Below are 26,170 nucleotides of genomic sequence, written 5' to 3' on the forward strand. Positions count from 1 at the left end.
ATCTGAGCCACAGTGATGATTAACTCAAGCACCCTAGGCTCTCAGAGCACCACCCCCTGTACCACCGCCTGCACCACCCTTTCCTGGTCACTAGGCCCCCAGCCCTCTGGTAACCCCAGGGAAACTCCTGGGGTTCCTCTTTGCATGCATCCTGACTCGCCAAGTCTCTGCTTTGGCCCTTGAAGATGAAGACCTGAGGCTCAGGACTTTTGCCCTACAGGGACAATGCCCTCTTCTCCGGAGGACCTGGAGCCTGGGAGTGCAGGACAACACCCATGGCAGTGAGAATCCCTGGGCAAGTGTCCTCCGAGGCCAGAGATCAGGGTCGCCAGGTCAGCAGAAGTCAGAGGACCCGGCCCATGGCTTGATCACATGCTTAGCACGCACAGTCCCGCTGGTCCCATTTTATCCTCTCCTCTCAGAAAGGAAGGTAGCAGAAGCTTCCGAGCCCCAAGTGTGCACACACTGTACTGGATATTACAGCGGGAAAAATCTCACAGAAACAGAAATACTGCATTGAGAATTAGAAACCAAAGGATCTGCCCTAAATACAATGTTAGCCAACATTTATTTACACTGAACAACATACTTTTCACAGACAGTATTTCACTGGATACACCAACACTAACATGTTGGTCAATACTGACACCCTCATTTTTCAGGTGATGAAACAGGCTCAGAGTAGTTGAGCTGGTTGCTTAAGATCACACAACTGGACAAATTGGGACTCATACACAGGTTCTCAATTCAGATTTCAGACTCAACCAAAGCATGAAATAATGTAAGGGCTTACATGTTATTGAACAAAGAAGTAACTAACAGATTGGTGGAAATTAATCATCATCATCCAGTCACATAGTGTTGTGAGATTTATAAAGATCCTTCCCCCACATTGTCTCATTTGAGCCTCACAACAACCCTGTGAGATTTCACACGCTTTGCTTTACAGGTGGGAAACCTGAGGCACAAATAAACCAGTTTCTCCAAAATCACACCGTAAGTGGCAGAGCTTTAGAAAAACAAAAAAAGAAAAGAAAGGAACAGTAATTCTTTTTAAAAAGCCGGGGTCTTTGCGCTTTGATTCTCCCTAGAAGCCCAACACTCTTAACAATCGCTGTATCTCCAGGTTTTAACATAATGCCAGACACATAGGAGATGTTCAATAAATATTTGCTGAATAAATGAAAGAATGAATGAGAAAGTGAACGGAATTAAATCAGATTATGAATGGGAAAGAGACTTAAATGCTGACGCAGTCTACAAGTAAGGGATCGTTAAAGCAATTATTATCTCCCTCCCTGTCTCCCCTCTCCTCTTAGCCCCTCGGGCACTGGAGATGGAATTCCTCCTCTCAACTTGGCTCGTCCACGCGGGGAGGAAGGGGATCTCCCAGGTGCCGGAGACCCTAGCACCTGCGCCTCCCCGCACGCCCCCACCGGCTCGTCCGCTTGAGCCGGGAGAGAGAAGGGATAAGGGATGGGGGCCCCGGAGGCGCCATTGGGAGGGTCATGGGAGGAGCCCCGAGAGGACTGGGGGTGAGGGGGCGGGAGGGGAATGACGGCGGCGAGAACCCCAGCTGGGCGGGGCGGGCCCGCGCGTCCCGGCCGGGCTGCGGCGGAGCGAGCGGGGCCAGCGCTGCAGAAGGCGGCGGCTGGCTCTCCGGGACGGTCACATCCCGCTGCAGGGGCGGGCGGAGGCCGCCGCACTGCCTCCCGCACCGGGGACCCAGGCCAGCGTCCGGGCAACGCCCCCTGCTCCCGGACAGACTCCGCGGCCCGCCCGAGCCCTGGGGGTTCCGCAGACCCGCGCCCGCTCGGCCCGCAGCTCGGCCCCGCGCTACCCGCCTCGCCGGGCCCGCGCCGGGATGGGGTAGGGGCAGCGCCACCGAGTCGGGCGATGGGCCGCCCTCTGGGCACCGAGCAGCCCCCGGAGGCCTGACCAACCGCGAGGACCGGCGGAGGTGGGTGTGGGCAGGGTTGACCGCACTCTGGGGGCGCCCGGGCAATGCGGGGGTGGGAGGGCGCGGAGAAAATAGGGTTGTTGTGAGCTGTGAGGAGCCTAGGAGAGCTGCTGCCTGACCGCCCCCCCCCCCCGCCGTGCGTTGTGGGCAGTCCTTGACCCCCCACAACTCCTGCCACCTCCAGGAGCCCCGCCTGGATGTCAAGCGGATGCCACAGTGCCCCCCCCAGCGGACTCGGTGGGGACATGGCTTCGCTGATGCCCCTTTCCCCATATCTAAGCCCCACGGTCCTCCTGCTGGTCAGCTGTGACCTGGGCTTCCTGCGAGCAGGTAAGTAAAGGGGAACGGGGCTGAGGGTCAACCAGAGCTAGTCAGTGGGTGAAACCTGTTAACACCCTGGCTCCCACAGACCGGCCTCCCTCTCCTGTGAATGTGACGGTCACTCACCTCAGAGCCAACTCGGCCACTGTGTCCTGGGACGTCCCAGAAGGCAACATCGTCATTGGCTACTCCATTTCCCAGCAAGTATGAATCACCCTTCTGCTCCCCCAACCTGTGTCCTTAGATTTCTGCACATTTCTTCACTTAGGTGGGGGGATCTGGAAGCTGCCGTATCCTGGCTCAGGCTGCCCTTTTCACGCTACTCCCCCGGAGTGCTTGGATGTTGAAGAGTCTCTGGTTGAGCCTTGTAGCCTGGCACTGGGGTGAGGCTGTCCTCCTCTCCCCTCATCTCCCTGCAGCGGCAGAATGGCCCCGGGCAGCGTGTGATTCGGGAGGTGAACACCACCACCCGGGCCTGTGCCCTCTGGGGCCTGGCTGAAGACAGTGACTACACAGTGCAGGTCAGGAGCATCGGCCTTCGCGGAGAGAGCCCCCCAGGGCCCCGGGTGCACTTCCGAACTCTCAAGGGTTCTGACCGGCTACCTTCAAACAGCTCAAGCCCAGGTGAGGGTCTGTGCTATTGGATTCTCTGGCTGCTCACCTGGCTTGCAGCCTCTTACTTACTTCTCTAAGACAAGCAACAGACTAACTGAGTTGAATAGGATGATTTAATTCATTGTACTGCCAGGAAAGGAAGGAAAAGCAGGTGGGAAGGGGACTGGGTATAGACAGGCTGGTATTGAGTTTTTCGGGGGAAGGGCTTTTAAGCTTCCTGTTACCCAACTTCACATCAGCTGCAGCCTGCATGAGTGTGTAATAAACCTGCAGCCATCCTGCTTTTTGGTCGCTAACCACCTGTCCACCAATGGCTTCCTCCCAGGGAGGGGCTACCCTACACTCCAAGGGCAATATTATGATGCGTCTACCCTCTCTAATCCCCAGCATCTCCATCCTGCATATGTCTACATAGATAGCTATTCCCCAGTAACCCGGAGTCTGCCTCCTTCTTTCTCAGGTGACATCACAGTGGAGGGTCTGGATGGAGAGCGGCCACTGCAGACTGGGGAAGTGGTCATCATTGTGGTGGTGTTGCTCATGTGGGCTGGTGAGTAAGCAGCTAGACAGGGGACTAGGGACTCAGTAAAGGTGTGAGGTGGCAAAGGTTGTCAGGAGAAAAAGAAGTGAGAGATGGGCCAGTCGCAGTGGCTCACACCTATAATCCCAGCACTTTGGGAGGCCAAGGCAGGCAGATCACCTGAGGTCAGGAGTTCAAGACCAGCCTGGCCAACATAGTGAAACCTGTCTCTACTAAAAATACAAAAATTAGCGGAGTGTGTTGGAGGGTGCCTGTAATCCCAGCTACTCAGGAGGCTGAGGCAGAAGAATCGCTTGAACTCAGGAGGTGGAAGTTGCAGTGAGTGAGCCAAGATTGTGCCACTGCACTCCAGCCTGGGTGACAGAGCGAGACTCTGTCTCAAAAAAAAAAAAAAAAAAAAAAAAAAAAAAAAAAAAAAAAAGAAGCGAGAGAAATGAGAAATGGAGTGAGGAGATAATTAGTTGAGGAGGGATGATTTGAACTTTGAAGAGAGGGAGAGGAGGCTGTTGAGAGCCCGGAGAGGAGGACTGCATGGGCACCAGGAGTTCAGGATGTTCTTCATGGATTTTCTAGAAGCTAGGTGGGTATCTCCCTGTGAGGAGGGAGGTGGAGATGAAGGCTCAGACTGTATTGTGTTTCAGCTGTAATTGGGCTGTTCTGCCGTCAGTATGACATCATCAAGGACAATGACTCCAACAACAATCCCAAGGAGAAGGGAAAGGGGCCGGAACAGAGTCCTCAGGGAAGGCCAGTGGGGACAAGACAGGTGATGTGGGGGCCAGTGAGGGCGGAAAGGGTGATTCTGCCCCTGAGGGGCAGCCAGGGAAAGGAAGAAGGCCAAAGAGGGGCAGAAAAAGATGGAAAATGGAAGACCTGAGATGGGGGAGGCTGGAGAGAAAGGGTGGCACCTATTACCTTCCTGAAATTGAGACACAGGCCATTTTCTTTCACAGAAAAAATCACCATCTATCAACACCATCGACGTTTGAGTGAAGAAACACACCCAGAAGAGAGATGCACTAACAACTGGGGATGGGGATGGGGTCAGGGAGAGCCCAAGATGGTGATCTGCCTGAGACTCCCAGAGGGTAATGACACTCCCACAATCTCAGGCCTGGTACCCATCCTCTTTCCACTGTGAGCAGAGCCAGAAGGTAGGTCTGTTAAGAGTCTGTGCCCCTGGACCTGGGGAGTGGATATCAGATGGGATATCTCCTTCCATCCCCCGGTCCAGGGGAGAGTCACTTGTTGTACCCTACTCCATTAGGTCCCAAATGGGGGCCCCATTTCACCTGTATCAGGACTCTCAGCATCCCCAGCTGCCCCCACATCTTGCCTCTGGGCCTCAGAGAGGGACTGGTCGCATTTTCTGTGGGTACTCCTCTTACCCCAACAAATAAAAGGAATTGTCTGAGCCTAGAGGCAGATGCTGCACTGCACTACTCCAATGTCTTCCATGGAGCCTCAGGTGCTCCCCCTCTCACCTGGCAGCCCCTTCAGCTGCTAGTGATCTCACTCCTTGGACATTTTTCCAATAAAGGTTCTTGGACAAACTGGAGCTGACTGTATAGTATGCTGAAAACATTTCTTCACCTTGTCTCTCTCCCGACCCTCCAAGGGCCCCTTACACCACCACCTACTTGACAGGAGCATTGCAAGGTGTGATAATACCCCACCCTAGGATAGGGCCAGGAAGAAGAGGTGTAGGAAACTAGAACCCCAGATTATTTTGCTTTGTTGGGTGAGAAGGGGAAAAAAGAGAAGAGAAAGATATAAGTTCCTGTACCACTGAAAACAAAGGCATATCATATGAAAGAGCACCAGCCTTTTTATCTTCACTGCTTGCATTGACAGCACAGCTCCTCAGCACTTATTCTTCTGACTCCTCCATCAACCCTGGGCTAATGGTCAGAAAAGGACTAAGCAGTGTCTTGGGGACTAATGAAAGGACAGCTATACTCATGGATTCCTTGGCGCCACATGCTCCTATCCTATGTGTTCCTGTGTCTGTTCTTCCCTCCTTTGTGTTCATCTCTGTCTCTGTTTAGTCAAAGTCAATAATAACTGTAAATCATAAATGAGTTTATATTCATGCTCTGCCACCATATCCAGAGGAGGATCCTGAAAATAAAACTGAGGGGTTGGGACTCCCCTGTCAAAATAATTATCATTTGAGCTCTGAGGCCTACTTGTTTCCTGTGAAAATAGGGGCTGTCCTCTGCTGTTTCCTATTTTCTAAGGGTTGGTTGGTAGCCATGAGACAAACACCTGTTGACATTTGCAACCACTGTTGGGGAAGGCTTCTGGACCCACAGTCTGTCTGGAGAGCATATGCTACACTTTCTGGAGAGTTACAGATCTTCCCAACTTTGGATCATTTCAGAGCAGGCTTATGAATAACTCCTTTCTGCATTTCAATCTCTCTGGTATGTTAGAAGATAGGCCAAAAAGTCTGAAAGGGACTCCAATCCAAACAAAGATCAACAGGTCAGTCCCTCTTCTACTTAACCAACTTCTAACCCCAGGTATCACAAGACAACCTGTCGGGTGAGCCAAGTCAGGTCTGCCCTCAAAACTGAACCATAGGCCGGGAACCATGGTTTACGCCTGTAATCCCAGCATTTTGGGAGGCTGAGGCAGGTGAATCACATGAGGTTGGGAGCTCAAGACCAGCCTGACCAACATGGAGAAACCCAGTCTCTACTAAAATACAAAATTAGTCGGGCATGGTGGCGCATGGCTGTAATCCCAGCTACTTGGGAGGCTGAGGCAGGAAAATCGCTTGAACCTGGGAGGCAGAGGTTGCAGTGAGTCAAGATCGCGCTATTGCACTCCAGCCTGGGCAACAAGAGCGAAATTCACTCTCAAAACAACTACAACAACAACAAACTGAACCATAAAAGCATTCCAATATAAACAGCAGTCTTTAACTCACCATTACCTGATTTGGAAGTAGGGTACCTTACGTTTCTTTGGCAGCTGGTTCCAAAACACTCATCTCTCAGATTCTGAGAATAAATGTCATTTATTGGAATGGGAGTGTCACAGATTATAGTATCGTGGCATGCAGAGAGCGAGCTTGGAGTTGAGAAGGAACATAAAAGCTGTTTAAAGCTACTAACTCTGGGTTGAATCCCAGTTCCAAGTCCTTCGCTGGCTGTGTTAGTTTGAGCAAGTGCCTTGAGTCTCCTGTTATGTAAAATGAGACTAATAATAACGCTATCCTCTTCAAAAGGCGGTTTTGGGATTAAATGACATAAATACACGTACAATACTTTACACAGTATCTGGCAGACACATAGTATTCATCGTTAGCTATCGTTATCAGCCTTGCGATTCCGTGCAAGTCATGTAACCTATTTGGGTACAATTCCGCCAACTGCAAAAGGCCTATCATGGCAACCGCCCTGCTTCCCTCCAGGGTTGTGAGGATTAAAAGAGAGTGCACTCAGCAACAGCCAGGTACATCAAAGAGCGAGACGGACCGCTATGACGTAGGACCCAGGGCTGGCCGAAGACTTGTGGGCGGGGCTTGGTCTCGAGTTTGCATGCGGCGACGGGATTGGTCAAGGGGAGCATTCATCAAGCCCTCTCAAGGGCCCGCCCTAGATCTCACCGCGCTTGCGCACGTTCTGTTTGCTTCGCCGCAAAGCTACGTGTGACCTTGCGACGCGTGTTGCGCTCCGGTCGCATAAGCGTCAGCGGCTGTCGCTGCGACTGCGTGGCGGGTTGTCCAGGTAACCACGGGAGTTGTCGCTGTCTGGTAGCATCTGAGAGACAAGTGTGCGTCATGCAGTTGAAGCACCTGAGGACCCTGCTGAGCCCTCAGGTGAGGAGTTGCGTGCCAGTCCCTCCCCCTTCCGCTTTATGTTCCAAGAAAAGTGGGGGAACTGAAGTTTAATGATATTGAGCTCCTACTGTGTGCAGAAGGCTATAAAGGATATAGCGATGATCTGGACCCTGTCCTGTCGATACAGTGTTCAGGAGGCGAGATGCAGCGCTAAGGACTTGCAGCTTTCCTTACATTTCATTCACATCAGTTGTGTACAGGCCCCGTGCTGGGACTCGAAGGATACCCAAACCACCCGACTTATTCCCCTGCCTTCAGGAGGCTCGTATTAGAGGGAGAGGTGCACATGTAAGCAGCGAGTATGAATCTGCCCATAATTAAATAAACGCCTTAGGTGCAAGCCCTGAAGGGGGAGTGCAAAGACCGAACCGTGTATTCTGATTCAGGAGAGGCTGGGCACCAGGTGAGGAGCCCTGAAACATGGTGAAGAAAGGGTGGACTTTGGAGTTAGCACAGCAGAATTTAAGTCCTAGCTCCACCACTTCTTTCTTACTTTCTTTCTAAAATTTCTTACCTTGCCCTTATTTCAGATCCACCACTATTTATTTATTTAACTATTTGAGTCAGAGTCTTGCTCTGTCGCCCAGGCTGGAGTGCAGTGGCGTGATCTCACTGCAACCTCCGCCTCCCGGGTTCAAGCGATTTTCCTGCCATAGCCTCCCAAGTAGCACCCCCGGTTAATTTTCGTTTGTTTGTTTGCTTGCTTTTGTTTTTGTTTTTTGTGGAGATGAGGTTTCCCCATGTTGACCAGGCTGGCCACCACTACTTTAAACAAATGAGCTGATATCTCTAACTTTAGCCTTTATCATACAGTGTCTCGGAGCACTCACAAACTTCTTCATTTGAAAAACATGAGTACTAAAGGCAACTTTGGGGGACTTGGGGAAGAGTTATATAGAGTAATATACACAAAAGAGCATTGTAAACTGAAAAGCAGTGTGAAAAATTGATAGACAAGAGGAAAGGACATTCAAAAATCAAAGGACAGAATAATACAAAGCTAATAAGAATAAGATGTCTGGCCAGGCACAGTGGCTCACACCTGTAATCCCAGCAATTTGGGAGGCCAAGGTGGGAGGATCACTTGGGCCCAGGAGTCCAGGACCTCTACAAAAAAAATTTGACCAGATGCAGTGGCTCACGCCTGTAATCCCAGCACTTTGGGAGGCCGAGGCGGGCGGATCACCTGAGGTCAAGAGTTCGAGTCCAGCCTGGTCAACATGGTGAAACCCCATCTCTACTAAAAATACAAAAATTAGCCAGGTGTGGTGGCAGCTCCTGTAATCCCAGCTGCTCAGGAGGCTGAGGAAGGAGAATCGCTTGAACCTGGGAAGCAGAGGTTGCAGTGAGCCGAGATCGTGGGGGACAGGAGTGACACTATGTCAAAAAAAAAAAATTAGCCACGTGTGGTGGCAAGCACCTGTAGGCCCAGCTGCTGGGGTCACTGAGGTGGGAGGATCTCCTGAGCCCAGGAGGTCAAGGCTGCAGTGAGACGTGATCACACCACTGCACTCCAGCCTGGGTGACAGAGCGAGACTCTGCCTCAAAAAGTAAATTAATTAATTAAATAAATCATGGTCCTACCACTTACAAACGGTGTATGTGAACTTGGGCAAATTACTTAATCTTTTTGGGCTTCCATTCCTCCATCTGTAAAAGGGGGATAATAGCATCTACCTCAGTGTTATGAGGTAAAATGAGATTATGCTTGTCAGGCACTTATCAAAATGCCTATTCTATGGTAAGTACTTGTTAAAGGCAAGCTCTTATTATTTTATTCCCTACCTCACTTAATAAAACAATCTAGTGAGGTACATATTGTAGAGAAAGCAGAATTGATTATGGAAATCAGGAAGGCTTCACAGAGGGTGTGGCATTTGGACAATAGAAGGAAATTAGAACACAGGCCGGGCATGATGGCTCACATCTGTAATCCCAGCACTTCGGGAGGCCAAGGCAAGTGGATCACTTGAGGTCAGGAGTTCAAGACCAGCCTGGGCAATATGGTGAAACCCTGTCTCTACCAAAAATACAAAAAAATTAGCCGGGCACGATAGCGCACGCCTGTGGCCTCAGCTATTTGGGAGGCTGAGGCAGGAGAATCCTTGAGCCTAAGAAACAGAGGTTGCAGTGAGCTGAGATTGTGACACTGCACTCCAGCCTGGGGGACAGAGTGAGACTCCATCAAAAAAAAAAAAAAAAAGAAAAAGAAAGAAGGAAATTAGAACAGAAAATAGTTGTGCTCTCTCCACAGTTGAAGACAAAAAAAAAGAAAGAGATTTGTGCTCATTGCTCAGCAAGCTGTCTCTTGAATATGTAATTTAAACATTTCTTTGCCCTAACGGAAAAATTGGAAATGAAATCCTCCTTCAGTCTCTCAAAATAAGATGATGTCATGATGCAGGTAGGGCTGCATGCCCAGGATTGGGCAAAGCGATAAAGCAGGAGGATCAGCAACGGTTGATGAGGAGCCCTCAGCCCTTCTAACCTAATATAATGAAGAGTTAGAGGATCATAGTGATGGTGGTGTGGCTATTTTCTGGCTTGAGGATTTGGAGGAAAAGAGCCTTTTTATTTCTGACTTTGGAGATAGGTGAGTTTGGAGTGAAAAGTGTCAATGTTTTAAGCCAGAACTCTAGTATCCAAATAATTAATCAAACAATTGGGGCAGAAGAAAAGCAGAATAAATGTTTTGTTTTCGAGGAAGGAAACCCTTCATAACAGAACTAGTCCCTTAGGACCAGAGCTAGTGTTGGAAGGGTCAGATCCAGTCAGAATAATTCACCTGGATAACTTCTAACTTGAGTTTCTGTGAAGTGGGTAGTTAAGAAGAAAAGAAAGTGGGATTGTTCATCCTGAGTCTCAACTCGTACTCCCCCTATCTTGAACTCTCACTGTCTCTCCCTTTCCTGCCAAATAAGCCCAAACTCCTTTGCCTGGCTTTAAAGACTTCCTTAGCTGGCCGTTTTTCCTGCCTTACCCCTTCTATTCTACTATTTATAAGGTATAATAGTTTCAAATAAACTAAATTACTGTTTCTTGTCCAGAACTTGCCTTTGCTCATTGCCATTCCTTCCATCTCAGATAACTTCCTACTCAACTGCATTCATTCTTCAAAGCTTAATTTTGATAATTTAAGCATAAAATTCTCTCAGGCTTCTCCAAACTATTGCAGTATTTTATACATACTTTAATAGGACTTTTCCTATTTTACACCATCTTATTAGACCTGGAGGCAGGATCTATGGTTTGTTTTTTGTCTCTCAGCCCCTGGCCATGTGCCTTGATCAATAAGGTGCTCAAAAACTATTAATTGAATGAATGGCTAACAACCAAAACTTACCAGACTAATTGAATTTATTTCAGTAGTAGACCTGGGAACAAGGAGGCCATTGCAGAGATTCATTCATACAGTTGACTTAGCACACTGCCTCTTAGTGCATTTGCATATGAGTCTCTGGAAACACATTGTTCTCACAGTCCAGGATCTGAAGGCCTTGGAGACCAGGATGGATGGGCTACAGGCATCTCTTTATTTTGAGGATAGAATCATGACAGAGACAGGTGGATCACGAGGTCAGGAGATCGAGACCATCCTGGCTAACACGTTGAAACCCCGTCTCTACTAAAAAAAATACAAAAAACTAGCCGGGCGTGGTGGCAGGCGCCTGTAGTCCCAGCTGCTCGGAGGCTGAGGCAGGAGAATGGCATGAACCTGGGAGGCGGAGCTTGCAGTGAGCTGAGATCCGGCCACTGCACTCCAGCCTGGGGGACAGAGCGAGACTCCGTCTCAAAAAAAAAAGAATCATGACAGAAAGAAAATTGACCAGAATTACACTAGAATTAATAGACCTAGAAATGCTTTTGGTATTCTAAACCAGCACATGGGTTTGTTTTTACCCCTTTGCCTCTGCAGGATGGAGCTGCAAAGGTGACTTGCATGGCTTGGTCCCAGAACAATGCCAAATTTGCTGTCTGCACAGTGGACCGAGTGGTCTTGCTGTATGATGAACATGGAGAACGGAGAGATAAATTCTCCACCAAACCAGCTGACATGAAGGTAAACAGTGTATTCACGTGTACCTTAACCTGTTGGTGGGGTCTCACAACCCTGGAAGACCTAGTCTGCCTCCTAGCCATCGGCATAGGAAATGGTGCACCCCACCTTTTTCTCAGTATAAATCCTCAAGCTCCCTTAGGAGCACACATATACCTTTTTTTTTCTCTTTTTTCTTTCATGTGTGCTCATTACTTCTTTTTCTTTTTCTTTCTTTCTTTTTTTTTTTTGTTAGTATGGCAGGAAGAGCTATATGGTGAAGGGCATGGCTTTTTCTCCTGATTCCACTAAAATTGCCATAGGACAGACTGACAACATCATCTATGTCTACAAGATTGGAGAAGATTGGTGAGGATAGAGATTGGGAGATGCGATTGCCCGGGAAAGAGGGGGAAGGCAAGAGAAATGCCTCACTGGGGAGGGGAAATAAAGAGGATGAGAAGCCAAGCTTGACCGTTGAAGGCAGAGACTTTCTGGAGTCTGTTGTTGCTTTTCTGCCTTCGCCTGTCCCACGTGTTCTGCAGTCCCATCCCTGGAGGAAACAGTCCAAGATCAACAGCAGGCCCTGTGAGATCCTGGAAGCCCAGAGTGATGTCGCATCTTTGTTATTGTTCTGAAACTTCTTAGGCTGCCTTGTATGCCTCCCTTCAGGGCTCCTACAGAGTAGTCAGAAACACTAGTGGGCCAGGGAAGAAATCTGCTCTTTCTTCTCTTCCCTCAGCATCATTTTTGGCAATTTGTTTATGGAAGTGGTTTTTAATATGTTTCCCCTCCTTTTGTTTGGCAGGGGTGACAAGAAAGTCATCTGCAACAAGTTCATCCAGACGGTAAAGTTCAGACCAGTCACTGGAAGCTTAGGATGAACAAACATATATCAATATATCTACTTATAAATACAGCCAGGAGTTGCATTTCTAACATCTGAATGTGACTTTTCCTACTGCAAGGATGGTGCTTCGTGGCTGTACACGGTCATCTGCTGTCTTCCTTAGAGCCCTGTTGTGTCCCTTCCGTATAGGAGATTGACGTGGTGGTGTGTGGTGGGGTGTTGAAGTTGTTATAAATGTGTTGGCCCACACAGATGGGGTTATCTTTTTTATCATTTCCTTTCACACAGAGTGCTGTCACTTGTCTGCAGTGGCCCGCAGAGTACATCATTGTCTTTGGGCTGGCTGAAGGGAAGGTAAAAGAGGGAAGGGAAACACAAGAGAGGGGGTGGTAGGGATAATGGTTCTGGAGAGAGGAATATGGTTCACCCTCTTTCTTAGGATCAAGTTGTATGCTGGGGAGAATGCATAGGGACCAGTTTTGTGGGATAGTTTTTCCTTTTTTTCTTAAGGCCTAGTTAAATTTAAAATAGCCTAACCATACTTCTGTCATTTTTCCATTTTCAGGTTCGTTTAGCAAACACCAAAACTAATAAATCATCTACCATCTATGGGACAGAGTCTTACGTGGTGTCCCTGACAACAAAGTGAGTGAAGAGGAGTAGTATCACAAGAGTCTGGAAGTGTTAGAAAAACGCTGTGGGGAAATATGGACTGCAAGGCCATAGTATGAAAGGCAGGAGAACTGGTAGCAGGAACCACAGACAGGGTTGTGTTTGACAGAGAAAGGGGCTTTCTTGGTGAGATAAAATAATCTCTTCCTATATTTCTCTCCTTTCTCCTTTTTTAGTTGCTCTGGGAAAGGAATTCTCTCTGGTCATGCAGATGGTACCATTGTTAGGTATTTCTTTGATGATGAAGGCTCTGGAGAGTCACAGGTATGAATAAAGAATGTTGTGGGAGGCTGACGTGGGTGGATTGCTTGAGTCTAGGAGTTTGAAACCAGCCTGGGCAACACAGTGAAACCCTGTCTCTACCCAAAAAAAAAAAAAAAAAAAATACAAAAATTAGTTGGGCATGGTGGCGTGGGCCTGTAATCCCAGCTACTCAGGAAGCTGAAGTGGGAGGATCACTTGAGCCCAGGAGGCTGAGGCTGCAGTGAGCTGAAATAGCACCACTGCACTACAGCCTGGGTGACAGAACAAGACCCTGTCTCAGAAAAAAAAAAAAAAAAAAAAAAAAAGGATGCTGTGGGATAGGGGATAAGGAAATTCCAGGAACCCTCCTAGAGGAGGTTGGACTTCTAAGGCATTTGGATTGAGGTACTAAGGGAGGAAGCCAGAGGAGTGAGACCTCAGGGACAGAGACAAAGTTGGATGTGGCCACTGAAAGGGTTTGTGTTTAGGAGCCTGGAGCTTACTGCTTATAAGAAGGGATGACTCAGGTGGAAGGGACTTTGAGACAAAGGGAAATAAAAACTCTTAGGGTAATGAAAAGTGAAAATTATTCCTATTTGTGTAAAATATATATAATATATATTTATGTATGTGGATTCATAGAAACAAGAGTTAACAGTTTACTCTGGAGAGGGGAATGGAAAAAGATGGAGAATAAAAAGGAAACTTTCATGTTACTCTATATAATTCTGTATTGTTTGAATCATTTACATTAAGAATTACTTGTGGGCTGTGCACAGTTGTGCATGCCTGTAATCCCAGCACTTTGGGAGGCCAAGGCGGGTGGATCACCTGAGGTCAGGAGTTCGAGACCAGCCTGACGAACAAGGTGAAACCCTGTCTCTAATAGATACAAAAAAATTAGCTGGGCCTGGTGGCACATGCCTATAATCCCAGCTATTTGGGAGGCTGAGGCAGGAGAATCGCTTGAACCTGGGAGGCAGAGGTTGCAGTAAGCCAAGATCGCATGCCATTGTACTCCAGACTGGGCAACAAGAGGGAAACGCCGTCTTAAAAAAAAGAATTACTTGTATAAGCCGGGCACAGTGGCTTACTCCTGTAATCCCAGCACTTTGAGAGGCTGAGGCGGGTGGATCACCTGAGGTCAGGAGTTCGAGACCAGCCTGGCCAACATGGTGAAACCCCATCTCTACTAAAAATATAAAAATTAGCCAGGTGTGGTGGCATGTGCCTGGAATCCCAGCTACTCGGGAGACTGAGGCAGGAGAATCGGTTGAACCCAGGAGGCGAAGGTTGCAGTGAGGTGGAATGCGCCACTGCACTCTAGCCCAGGTGACAGAGTGAGACTCCATCTCAAAAAAAAAAGAGAGAGAATTACTTGTATAATAATTAAATTTAACCCTCCTTAAAAAAAGAAGCCCTATGCTCTTTGTGGGCCTAGATGCTGTTGGTTAATGTGTAGGATGTCTCCGTTTTGGAGGAGCTTTACCAGGTATATATTTAAAATTTCCAATACGTGCCGGGCACGGTGGCTCATGCCTGTAATCCCAGCACTTTGAGAGGCCGAGAATCACAAGGTCAGGAGTTCAAGACCAGCCTGACCAACATGGTGAAACCCCATCTCTACTAAAAATACAAAAATTAGCCTGGTGTGGTGGCACACACCTGTAATCCCAGCTACTCAGGAGGCTGAGGCAGGAGAATCGCTTGAACCCGGGAGGCAGAGGTTGCAGCAAGCCGAGATCGCGCCACTGCATTCCAACCTGGGCAACAGAGTGAGAGTCTGTCTCAAAAAAAAAAAAAAGAAAAAAAAGAAAATTCCAATATACAAGCATTTTGAGGTTTTTCTAGAGCACAAGGTCAACAAGTGTTTGCACAGGGGTGTGTGTGTGTGTGTGTGTGTGTGTGTGTGTGTGTGTGTGTGTGTGACAATTTGTGAAGAGTTCAGGATTAGGATGTGTTGGGATAGGAAAATGTTGGAAGAGACTTCTGCAGGGTATGATGGTCAGAGTGAAGGTACCAGGTGTTGAGAATGAGGAATTTTTCGGGTGGAGTCTTTGGAGAGTGATTGAAACCCTCTACTTCTGTCTTAGGGGAAGTTGGTTAACCACCCGTGTCCACCCTATGCCTTGGCATGGGCAACCAATAGCATTGTGGCTGCGGGCTGTGATCGGAAGATTGTAGCCTATGGAAAAGAAGGCCACGTGCTACAAACTTTTGATTATAGCCGTGACCCTCAGGAGCGGGAGTTCACCACAGCTGTAGCAAGTCCTGGGGGCCAGTCTGTTGTGCTAGGAAGTTATGACAGGTGAGTCCCCTTTCCAGTTTTATCTTCTGCCTGCTTTCTCTGTGAACACTGCTTTAGCCAAATTATTCTGAGCCAGAGTGGGAGACTGCAGCAGAATCAAATGTATGTATGTAATTCATGCGCTTTCCTCTTCCTGCTCCCTCCATCCATTGGTGTGCTGGCAGTTCCAAAACGTCCTGGGCTCTTGTTTTGTCTCTGTGCCTCTCCCTGCACTTCCATAGCAAAATTCATCTCTATTTTCTGTTTCCATTGCCCTCTTTGAGACCGCTTAGAGTTTCTCACATTATATTACAGTTTGTTGTTTGCAAACTGTTGTTGTGTAGCCAGATAGATGGCTGAATCAGAGTCCTATAGAAGGCGGCTTATTATTCATCTTTTTATCTCCAGTGCCTAGATTAGCATCTACATGCTTTATATCTAAGATATGCTCAGATGTTTGGCGAATGAATGAATGAATAAATGATGGAACAGCAGATAAACAGCCATGTTCCAGGTCTCGTCATTTCTCTGGCATGTGTTTAACCCCAGCTTTGTCAGTCCTGTGTTTCTACCCCCTTCAATCTTATGTCTCCTTGTGTTCTCTTCTTTCTTCACTGACTCCTAGCATTTATCTCCTTGTTGCATATTTTTTTTGCTTCTAGTATCTTATTTTTCTCACCTGCCCTGGTCTTTTTGTTTTCTCTGCTCCCCTCACACTTATTCTATTTTAGTTTTGCCTTGATTTTCCCAGCTTATTTCCTGTGCACCTTTATATCCTCTCCTGCTAGACTGCCTAGCTTGTCTGTTCTTTTTATTTCCTTTCTTTTCTGATATAGCAAGACTAATTTCCTTTGCTTATAAGCCCATTTGCACTCTTTAGCTCAGCCTTGATCTCTTCTAAAAGCCACATACTTTATTTCAGGCTTCGGGTGTTCAACTGGAGCCCTCAAAGAAGCATCTGGGAAGAGGCAAAGCCCAAGGAGATTGCCAATTTATACACCATCACTGCCTTGGCCTGGAAGCGGGATGGCTCACGGCTCTGTGTGGTGTGTTACTAGTAATCCCTTTCTGGATTGGTGACTTTCACCAAACTAGAAAAAAATCCTGCCTTATCCTAAAGCACTCTTCCCTGACACTAGAAAATCTCCTCTTTCCTTTTGACCCTAACCTAAAATTCTGGCGTTAAAGGCAGGAAAGAGAAATTTATACTTTATTGGAGGTCACAAAAGAGACAAAAAATTGTGTGTAGGCAGGGCTAGTTTCTCCCTTTTATCCCATTAATATGTTGTGCCCTTGAGTCCAATGATTGTAGCCTGTTTCCTTATGGTAATTCCAAAAACTGCCAGGTCTTTCACTGCCAACTCTTCTCTAGACTCTAGAGCCTAGGTTTTGAGGATGTCTCTAGATACTCTCCCCATGCCAGTGTACTATGTGTGTGACCTTTTATGCTGTCACTTTCCCTTCTAGGGCACACTATGTGGTGGGGTGGAACAGTTTGACTGCTGTCTCCGAAGGAGTATTTACAAGAACAAGTTTGAGTTGACATATGTGGGACCTAGCCAGGTAAGCAGGATGGTAGCCTACTGCACTGAGACTTTGCATGGCTCATTCATCCTTATAACATTTCCCTGCCTCTGGCCACAGCCGTAGTTCAAATTTCATCTTCATCCCTCTGGAAGAGCTGTTCTGGGCAACAGAATATGTCAGGGCAACACCTTGGTAACTTTCCTGCTGTGGTTCTTGCAGCTTATCGTAAGAGAAGTTTTGACGGGGTACGGTGGCTCATGCCTGTAATCCCAGCACTTTGGGGGGCCGAGGTGGGCAGATCACGAGGTCAGGAGATCGAGACTATCCTGGCTCACATGGTGAAACCCCGTCTTTACTAAAAATACAAAGAAATTAGCCAGGCGTGGTGGCGGGCGCCTGTAGTCCCAGCTACTTGGAAGGCTGAGGCAGGAGAATGGCGTGAACCTGGGAGGTGGAGGTTGCAATGAGCCAAGATTCTGCCACTGCACTCCAGCCTGGGTGACAGAGCAAGACTCTGTCTCAAAAAAAGAAAAAGAAAAGTTTTGGCCGGGCGCGGTGGCTCAAGCCTGTAATCCCAGCACTTTGGGAGGCCGAGACGGGCGGATCACTAGGTCAGGAGATCGAGACCATCCTGGCTAACACGGTGAAACCCCGTCTCTACTAAAAAATACAAAAAACTAGCCGGGCGAGGTGGCGGGCGCCTGTAGTCCCAGCTACCCAGGAGGCTGAGACAGGAGAATGGCCCAAACCCGGGAGGCGGAGCTTGCAGTGAGCTGAGATCCGGCCACTGCACTCCAGCCTGGGCGACAGAGCGAGACTCCGTCTCAAAAAAAAAAAAAAAGAAAAAAAGAAAAAGAAAAGTTTTAAGCACCAGGCGTAAGGTGTGCAGATTGCCACTTAAGCCTTCCTGGCTTAAAACTTTACTGTCTACACACTGGCATTTGGGCAATTGGATAAATAGGATTATAAATGTGAACTCTGTTGTTTTAAGGCCTCTGAGCTCACTGTGTATGATGTTGCAAGCTAAAAATTTCTCAGTTCCTGGGCCCACTTTTCTCTTTTTTCTACCTCTGTCCTTCCATTTATTATACATTGGTTTCTTCATTCTTTTATTCTTTCCAGAAACATTTATTCATTCTCTACTTTGTGTCAGCAGTGTTAGGCATTGGGAATACACAGATAATTATCTGTAAGACATTGTCCCTTGATCGAGGAGATCATTATAACAGAGGACACAGACATATCAAAAAATAATATTAGCCAGATGCAGTGGCACATGCCTGTAGTCTCAGCTACTCAGGAGGCCGAGACAGGAGGATTGCTTGAACCCAGGAGTTCAAGGCCAGCCTAAGCAACATACTGAGACCCTGTCAGTCAGTCAGTCAACCGATCAATACGTACACTGTGATCAGTGATATGTAAGGTTTGTACAAAGACTATGAGAACATAGAATGATTGGTTTTACCCAGTGGAACTTTCAGAATTATATAAATTGTGAGCATCAAAAGAGATAATATAGGAAAGCATTTCATAAATAGTAAATCCCCATATAAACGTAAGATATCATTACTATCAACAATATCCTAGACCCAGGGAGGAAACAAGGTATTAGCTTTGTTTAGCACTGTGGAGGTAGGCAAAGGGCATCGTTGTTCACCCTTCTTTTGGGCTGGGGAAGCCTAAGGGGCTCAGACTTGTCCTTTACCAAGGTGATTGTGAAGAACCTGTCATCAGGAACCCGAGTGGTGCTCAAGTCACACTATGGCTATGAGGTGGAAGAGGTGAAAATCCTAGGAAAGGAACGTTACTTGGTGGCCCACACATCAGACACACTGCTGCTGGGGGACCTGAACACTAATCGGCTTAGTGAGGTAGGAACCAAAATTGATGGTAGGGTGGGGAATAGGGCATCTTGGCTTAATACTTGTGGGGACCCAAAATCCCTTCTGTCCGTGAGAAGTTCTAACATTCTGGTGTAGGGGACCTGGTTTCAGGGAAGGAGACCCAGGAGGTTATAATCTCAGAGTATGAATCACCATATTTGGACTGTTTTTATGCCATCTCTCAGAAACATCTCTCTGGTTTCTCTCAGGGACCAGAGCAAATTCTGATATAGCACCTCTTTTGTGTAGTGCCAAAGCCTATGTAAATATGATCTTTCCGCTTCCCAACCTGTCATTCTTTCGGCATTATCTTGGGTATTTATCCACGTTGCTTCTTAAGTCTTCTCCCATTGCAGATAGCCTGGCAAGGATCTGGTGGCAATGAGAAGTATTTCTTTGAAAATGAGAATGTGAGTAGAACTTGATTCACTATCACCATCTCGATAAGCCTCCTTCTAGCTTCTGTGTCATAAAGATGGCAAGTTGCAAGGGATAGGGAAACAGCAGATAAATGGGAGGATGAAATTGGCAGGGTAAGAGAGCAAGGAGAAAAGTGGTAGTCACCTGGAACTGACAGTACATCTCCCACTACTGTTTTTCTTCATGTAGCCTTTCCACCATATAACAACTCCATTTTTCCCAGGTGTGCATGATCTTCAATGCCGGAGAGCTAACCCTGGTGGAATATGGGAATAATGACACCTTGGGTTCCGTACGCACTGAATTCATGAACCCCCACCTCATCAGGTACCCTCACAAGATTCTCTAAATCCCTGAAACCCAAAATAATTCCTTTTGGACTCCTAAATTCTGCGTCCTCCAGTTAATCTAAAAGATTCAGCCAGGCGTGATGGCTCACGCCTATAATCCCAGCACTTTGGGAGGCAGAGGCAAGCAGATTACTTGAGTCAAGGAGTTCAAGAGCAGCCTGGGCAACATGGTGAAACCCCCTCTCTACTAAAAATACAAAAAATTATCCAGGCATGGTGGCACACCCCTGTAGTCCCAGTTACTCAGGAGGCTGAGGTGGGAGAATCACCTGGAGCTTAGGAAGTTGAAGTTGTAGTGAGCCGTGATCACACCACTACACTACAGCTTTGGCAACCAGAGTGAGACCCTGTCTCAAAATAAATAAATAAATAAAAGCTTCATCCCATATGGTACTTCAGAGCCTTTAATAAACATCCCAGCTACCTCAGCCCATTTTGCCTTACCTCGCCCTTCATGTTTCAGTGTTCGTATTAATGAGAGGTGTCAGCGAGGAACAGAAGATAATAAGAAATTGGCTTATCTTATTGATATTAAGACTATTGCTATAGGTGAGTAAGACTCTCTCATAATTTTAATAAAAAAATAGATGTTTATATCACACTTCCATACCACAGGATTGTGTTCAGTGGGGAATGCAGGAATCTGAGAAGCACCAGGTAAATAGTAACCCCACATGTACAGTGGATATATATGAAATGTTTAAGTCAATATGTGTGCATCTGTACCTGGATATCTAGATATAAAAACAAAGGTGCAGGCCAGGCATAGTTACTCATGCTTGTAATACCAGCAGTTTGGAAGGGCAAGGCAGGAGGATCATTTGAGCCCAGTAGTTCAAGGCTGCAGTGAGCCATGATTGTGCCACTGCACTCCAGCCTAGATGATGGAGTAAGACCCCATCTCTTAAAACAAAAACAAAAACAAATCCCAAAAGTCCATATAATTATTCATGTTCTCTAGACATATATCTTAGGGTTGGCAAATTGTGAGTGGTAGAGAAGGCCCATTAAATTTATGAATTTTCCTGTTTAGACTTCATAGAATCATAGACTGTTAGAACTGGAAGAGGTCTTATTTTTTGTATAGTTTATCATTGGTAACTAATAATGACAGAAACTTTTTTGCATTTCACAATTATCATGAAATGTTTCAAGCATAAAAAATAGTATAGATTGCATTACCTATACAATGTAGCTGTTAAAAATGGGGCTCTGGGCCAGGCACAGTGGCTCACACCTGTAATCCCACCACTTTGGGAGGCTGAGGCGGGCGGGTTGCTTGAGCTCAGGAGTTTGAGATCAGCCTAGGCAACGTGGTGAGACTCTGTCTCTATGAAAAAAGAAATTAATTAAATTAAAAAAAAAAAAAAAAGGAATGGGGCTCTGGAGTCAAACCGTCTCACTTCTCTACCTGTGTGATCTTAGGAAGTTACTTCATCTTTCTAATATCTCAGTTTCCTACAAAATAGGGATAAAAATAGTACCTACTTTATATGAAATACACTTATCCCTGGTACATAGTAATAAATGTTAGCTATTAATAATAATGATATTTTTCTTGCTTTGGCAGTACATATATTAAAATTGGAATGATAAAGAGAAGATTAGCATGGCCCCATGCAAGGATGACACACAAATTTATGAAGCTTTCCACTTTAAACCAATTTTTTTGAAAGAAGATATTATCACTTGTTTATTCATACCCAGTTCTGTCAAATCCTGATATTTTGTTATATTTATGTTGAATCATTTTATATCCTCCCTCTTATTGATGGGCATTTAAGTTGCTGATTTTTCACTATTACAGTGATTTGGTTCTCTGAGTTCCACGCCTAGAATGGAACTGCTAAATCATAGAGGACCTGTGTCTTCAACTTCACTAAATATTTCCAAATTGTTCTCTAAAAAAGTTATACCAATTTCTATTCCCACCAGCAGTTAGAGTTTCTATTGTCCGACATCTTCTGTAATACTTGAAATTGCCTGACTTCATAATTTGGCTTAAACATGATCTATATAAAATTATATCTCTATATTAATTTCATATATAATAATTATTGACCATTTATATTTCTTCTTCTGTGAATTGCTAGTTCCTATCTCTTATCCATTTTTAAAATCAGAGTGTCTCGGCCGGGCGCCGGTGGCTCAAGCCTGTAATCCCAGCACTTTGGGAGGCCGAGACGGGTGGATCACGAGGTCAGGAGATCGAGACCATCCTGGCTAACACGATGAAACCCGTCTCTACTAAAAAAATACAGAAAACTAGCCGGGCGAGGTGGCGGGCACCTGTAGTCCCAGCTACTCGGCAGGCTGAGGCAGGAGAATGGCATGAACCTGGGAGGCGGAGCTTGCAGTGAGCCGAGATCTGGCCACTGCACTCCAGCCTGGGCAACAGAGCAAGACTCCGTCTCAAAAAAAAAAAAAAAAAAAAAAATCAGTGTCTCTTCCTCATTGATTTGAAGTCTTTGCATATGCTTGTTTAGACTTTGGTGGTTATTTGCATTGCAGATATTTTTGCCTTAGCCTGTGGCTTGTCTTTTCTCTTCTTTTGGGAGTCTTTCACTGTTCAGACATTTTCACTTTAAAATAGTCCATTTTTTTCACTTAAAAAAATTAGTTTGAGGCCGGACACAGTGGCTTACGCCTGTAATCCCAGCACTTTGGGAGGCCAAGGCAGGCGGATCACTTGAGGTCAGGAGTTCGAGAATAGCCTGGCCAATATGGTGAAACCCCATCTCTGCTAAAAATGCAAAAATTAGCCGGGCATGGTGGAGGGCACCTGTAATCCCAGCTACTCGGGAGGCTAAGGCAGGAGAATTGCTTGAACCGGGGAGGCAGAGATTGCAGTGAGCTGAGATTGCGCCACTGCGCTCCAGCCTGGGCAATAAGAGTGAAACTCTGTCTCCAAAAAAAAAAAAAAAGTGTGTGTGTGTGTGTATATATATATATAGTTTGTGATGCTTTAGGTCTTATTTAAGAAATCCTCCATCCTGGCTAACACGGTGAAACCCCGTCTCTACTAAAAATACAAAAAACTAGCCGGGCGTGGTGGCGGCGCCTGTAGTCCCAGCTACTTGGGAGGCTGAGGCAGGAGAATGGCGTGAACCCGGGAGGCGGAGCTTGCAGTGAGCTGAGATCCGGCCACTGCACTCCAGCCTGGGGAGACAGAGCGAGACTCCATCTCAAAAAAAAAAAAGAAAAGAAATCCTTTCCTATTCCCTCCTATATTTTAACATTTTTAAATTTTGCTTTTCACCTGGAATTTGTTTTATGTATAATGTGGGTAGGGATCTAATTTTATTTTATTTTTCCATATGTTTAACCATTTGTTGAAAGTCCATTCTTCACCCTCTAATTTGTAATGCAATCTGTCATAAATCAAGTTTCCATATACATTAGAGTCTATTCTTAAAGTAGTTGCACATTTCATGAATATTATATTTCACATGAGGTTTCTGCACTCAGAAATGTAGGTATCTATAATGGAAACAATAATGTAGACCAAGAGGCCTAAGATTCCAGCAGCAAAAATGAGTTGTGAGAACTTGGACAAGCAATTTCACTCCGTAGGTCTCATTTTTTTTTTTTTTTTTTTTGAGATGGAGTCTTGCTCTGTTGCCCAGGCTGGAGTGCAGTGGCTGGATCTCAGCTCACTGTAAGCTCCGCCTCCCAGGTTTACGCCATTCTCCTGCCTCAGCCTCCTGAGTAGCTGGGACTACAGGCGCCCGCCACCTCGCCCGGCTAGTTTTTTTTTTTTGTATTTTTTAGTAGAGACGGGGTTTCACCAGGTTAGCCAGGATGGTCTCGATCTCCTGACCTTGTGATCCGCCCGTCTCGGCCTCCCAAAGTGCTGGGATTACAGGCTTGAGCCACCGCGCCCGGCCGGTCTCATTTTCAATGTATGTAAAATGACAGAGTTCAAGGCCAGGTATGGTGGCTCATGTCTGTAATCCCAGTACTTTGAGAGGCCGAGGCGGGTGGATCACCTGAGGTCAGGAGTTCGAGACCAGCCTGACCAATGTGGTGAAACCCTATCTCTACTAAAAATACAAAAATTAACTGGGCATGGTGGCGGGTACCTATAATCCCAGCTACTCAGGAGGCTGAGGCAGGAGAATCGCCTGAATCTGAGAGGCGGAGGTTACAGTGAGCCAAGATGGTGCCACTGCATTCCAGCTGGGTAAGAAGAGTGAAACTCTGTCTTGGGGGGAAAAAAAAGAGTTCCTCTCTTAACTTTTTTGGGCTATCAACCCTTTGGAGTACCTAAAATCGTAGACCTTCTCAGAGAAAAATATATACTATACACACATAATTTTATGTATAATTTCAGGGTTCTCAGGAGTTAGGGTCCTTGCTACTCTAGAACTCTGATTCTTCTTATAATTGGGGCATTAAAATATGGCTTTATCATTTTCCTTTTTTTTTTTTTTTTTGAGACTGTCTTGCTCTGTCGTCCAGGCTGGAGTGCAGTGGCGTGATATTGGCTTACTGCAGCCTCTGCCTCCTGGGTTCAAGCGATTCTCTTGCCTCAGCCTCCCAAGTAGCTGGGACTACAGGCGCCCACCACCACATCCAGCTAATTTTTTTTGTATTTTTAGTAGAGACAGGGTTTCACCACATTGGCCAGGCTGGTCTCCAAATCCTAACCTCAGGTGATCTGCCCACCTCGGCCTCCCAAAGTGCTGAGATTGCAGGCGTGAGCCACCATGCCCAGCCAATTTTACTTTTTAATTAAAGGAAGATTGTTTTTTAAATTGGTCTTCACAATTATAGACAGCAGCGGACATTTGGTCCTTAGCTTAAGCATATATAACAAAGTGAGGCACATTGTTCATTAATAATGGATATCACTAAAACTTATAAGTAGGCTTTGACCAAGAGACTCCCTGAAAGCATCCCAGCCAACCCTAATTGGTCTGCTCTAAATGTGATAGTTTCTGATATTGTCTACAAGATTCAAATCAAACTAAAATATTCATCCTCTGCAGTGACCAGCCTAACTTTAGTCAGAGGTTTGTCTGCGTGCCTTCCCCACCATCCACCCTTGCAGTGCTCTTACACAGTAGGCATTCAAATTTGCAGGTAACTTCTTAGAGCATATGACCATCAAGGTCATTTATTCATCAGCCTTGTCTCACTGCTGTGTTGTATCAGGCTTATCTTTAATGTGCTCAGTGCTGCCTTCGAGGGGATTCGATGAGTAGGAGAAGCCTCTTGCTCAATAGTTCTAGTCTGCTCTGAGGTAACTCCGTAAGTCCCAAAGTGACATTTCTGTGGGTCTGGACCTTTTGAGTTAACAACATAGTTGAACAAAACTTCTACAATTCTAAAAGAGACCCAGCTTCCTACACTTCCTATCAAAATTATGTGTGTTGGCCACACTATGTACATGTGTGGAATCTCTCTTCTTAACCCTGTCTCCTTTATTCTATAGTGGATCTGATTGGTGGCTACAACATTGGCACCGTGAGCCATGAGAGCCGCGTGGATTGGCTGGAACTTAATGAGACTGGACACAAGCTCCTCTTCAGGGACCGGAAACTTCGTGTGAGAAGAGCTACTAAGGCCTTAGGCATTGGCTGGACCACAGAGGGTGTGAGACAAGCTGCTACCAGGGACTGAGGGAGGCAGGATGGAGCATGTTGTCTTTGCTGTGTCATCAGCATAGCAGAAGGCACAGAAGAATCAACATTCTCTGTAGCTGATACCGAAATCCATCCTTTATTACCTCTTTTTTCTTTTTTTTTTTTTTTTGGAGACAGAGTCTCACTCTGTCACCCAGGCTGGAGTGCAGTGGTATGATCTCGCCTCACTGCAACCCCTGCCTCCCAGGTTCAAGCGATTCTCCTGCCTCAGCCTCCCATCTGCCTCAGATGGTGTAGCAGGGACTATAGGCACATGCCACCACACGTAGATAATTTTTGTATTTTTAGTAGAGATGGGTTTTCACCATGTTGGTCAGGCTGGTCTCAAACTCCTGACCTCAGGTGATCTGCCCGCCTCAGCCTCCCAAAGTGCTGGGATTACAGGTGTGAGCCACCACGCCCAGCCATCCTATATTACCTCAGAGGTGATTGTATTATGGCAACAAAGTCAAGAAGGGAGCTTGGAAGTTGGTGTCTCTTACTGTTCACAGTCTGTGCCCTCAGGAAACTTCCTTAACCCTGCATTCCTCCTGCTCATGCCTAGCTGACCTTCACCTAGACCTGCTGTCCCGTGCTTTTCAGCCACACTTATCTGATGGCACGAACTGGCTGGAGGACAGCCTCTTCGTCCCTCATTGATTCTCATCCCAATATGGTAGCACCAGAGTGTTCAACCTCAGATCAAAGAGACAACCTGATGATTTTAATTTCAGTGAAAGCCACATCACAACTTTCCAGATAATTTAATTTTTCTAGTGGCCTGCCATTTGTAATCCAAGCTGGTAACTCTGGCCCAGAGTTATTTCAAGAAGGAAAGTCTGACCTTCACCTAACTTAAAATTCCTGGGATGTAGATCTTTGTTCTGTGGGCCATCTCTTACTTGACCAGAGTTAGGATATACCAGCTCAGCAGAAAGCAGATCAGTAAGCTTTGAAATGCAGCATGAACCTGAGTGGTGGGTTAGCT

General features: G+C 46.5%; 2 protein-coding genes and 1 non-coding gene across 8 annotated transcripts in view; all 3 read left to right on the forward strand.

Moving 5' to 3' along the window:
* Window positions 1-1,637: 1,637 nt before the first annotated feature.
* On the forward strand, window positions 1,638-4,995 carry FNDC4 (fibronectin type III domain containing 4). 2 transcript variants are annotated; one of them, XM_045369584.2, is made up of 7 exons: window positions 1,638-1,960; window positions 2,145-2,290; window positions 2,370-2,485; window positions 2,701-2,905; window positions 3,357-3,446; window positions 4,079-4,203; window positions 4,391-4,995. In XM_045369584.2, the coding sequence occupies exons 2-7, from the start codon at window positions 2,158-2,160 to the stop codon at window positions 4,424-4,426; spliced, it is 705 nt and encodes a 234-aa protein (XP_045225519.2). In that variant the 5' UTR covers window positions 1,638-1,960; window positions 2,145-2,157; the 3' UTR covers window positions 4,427-4,995. The 2 variants fall into 2 exon arrangements, with proteins under 2 accessions (XP_045225519.2, XP_045225518.2); XM_045369583.2 differs by lacking the exon at window positions 4,079-4,203.
* A 2,098-nt stretch (window positions 4,996-7,093) lies between these two features.
* Window positions 7,094-26,170, forward strand: part of IFT172 (intraflagellar transport 172) — a 44,295-nt gene continuing 25,218 nt past the window's right edge. For 3 of the 5 annotated variants that reach the window (XR_012422553.1, XM_074012110.1, XM_005576272.5), the window contains exons 1-15: window positions 7,094-7,266; window positions 11,204-11,347; window positions 11,580-11,692; window positions 12,132-12,171; window positions 12,462-12,527; window positions 12,739-12,818; window positions 13,022-13,109; window positions 15,182-15,396; window positions 16,298-16,421; window positions 16,843-16,938; window positions 18,612-18,773; window positions 19,142-19,195; window positions 19,429-19,532; window positions 20,019-20,104; window positions 24,993-25,105. Coding sequence is in view for 2 of the 5 variants with exons in the window: in XM_005576272.5 (XP_005576329.2) it covers window positions 7,228-7,266; window positions 11,204-11,347; window positions 11,580-11,692; window positions 12,132-12,171; window positions 12,462-12,527; window positions 12,739-12,818; window positions 13,022-13,109; window positions 15,182-15,396; window positions 16,298-16,421; window positions 16,843-16,938; window positions 18,612-18,773; window positions 19,142-19,195; window positions 19,429-19,532; window positions 20,019-20,104; window positions 24,993-25,105 (1,524 nt within the window). In the remaining 3 variants the exon portion in view is untranslated. Of the gene's footprint in view, window positions 7,267-11,203; window positions 11,348-11,579; window positions 11,693-12,131; window positions 12,172-12,461; window positions 12,528-12,738; window positions 12,819-13,021; window positions 13,110-15,181; window positions 15,397-15,755; window positions 15,890-16,297; window positions 16,422-16,842; window positions 16,939-18,611; window positions 18,774-19,141; window positions 19,196-19,428; window positions 19,533-20,018; window positions 20,105-24,992; window positions 25,106-26,170 lie in introns of those variants that run through there. The other 2 variants (XM_074012108.1, XM_074012109.1) reach the window with 2 other exon arrangements.
* LOC123568460 (U6 spliceosomal RNA) lies at window positions 21,114-21,215 on the forward strand. Its single transcript, XR_006691838.1, has one exon. It is a non-coding gene; the product is annotated as a U6 spliceosomal RNA (small nuclear RNA).

Source organism: Macaca fascicularis, chromosome 13 (assembly GCF_037993035.2).
Source record: "Macaca fascicularis isolate 582-1 chromosome 13, T2T-MFA8v1.1".
In the NCBI taxonomy this organism is placed as follows: domain Eukaryota; kingdom Metazoa; phylum Chordata; class Mammalia; order Primates; family Cercopithecidae; genus Macaca; species Macaca fascicularis.

Coding starts and splice junctions, on each gene's coding strand:
- FNDC4 (XM_045369583.2), top strand. CDS start 2,158: ATGTCAAGCGGATGCCACAGTGCCCCCCCCAGCGGACTCGGTGGGGAC. Junction 2,291..2,369: donor CCTGGGCTTCCTGCGAGCAG/GTAAGTAAAGGG, acceptor TGGCTCCCACAG/ACCGGCCTCCCTCTCCTGTG. Junction 3,447..4,390: donor GGTGTTGCTCATGTGGGCTG/GTGAGTAAGCAG, acceptor TTTCTTTCACAG/AAAAAATCACCATCTATCAA.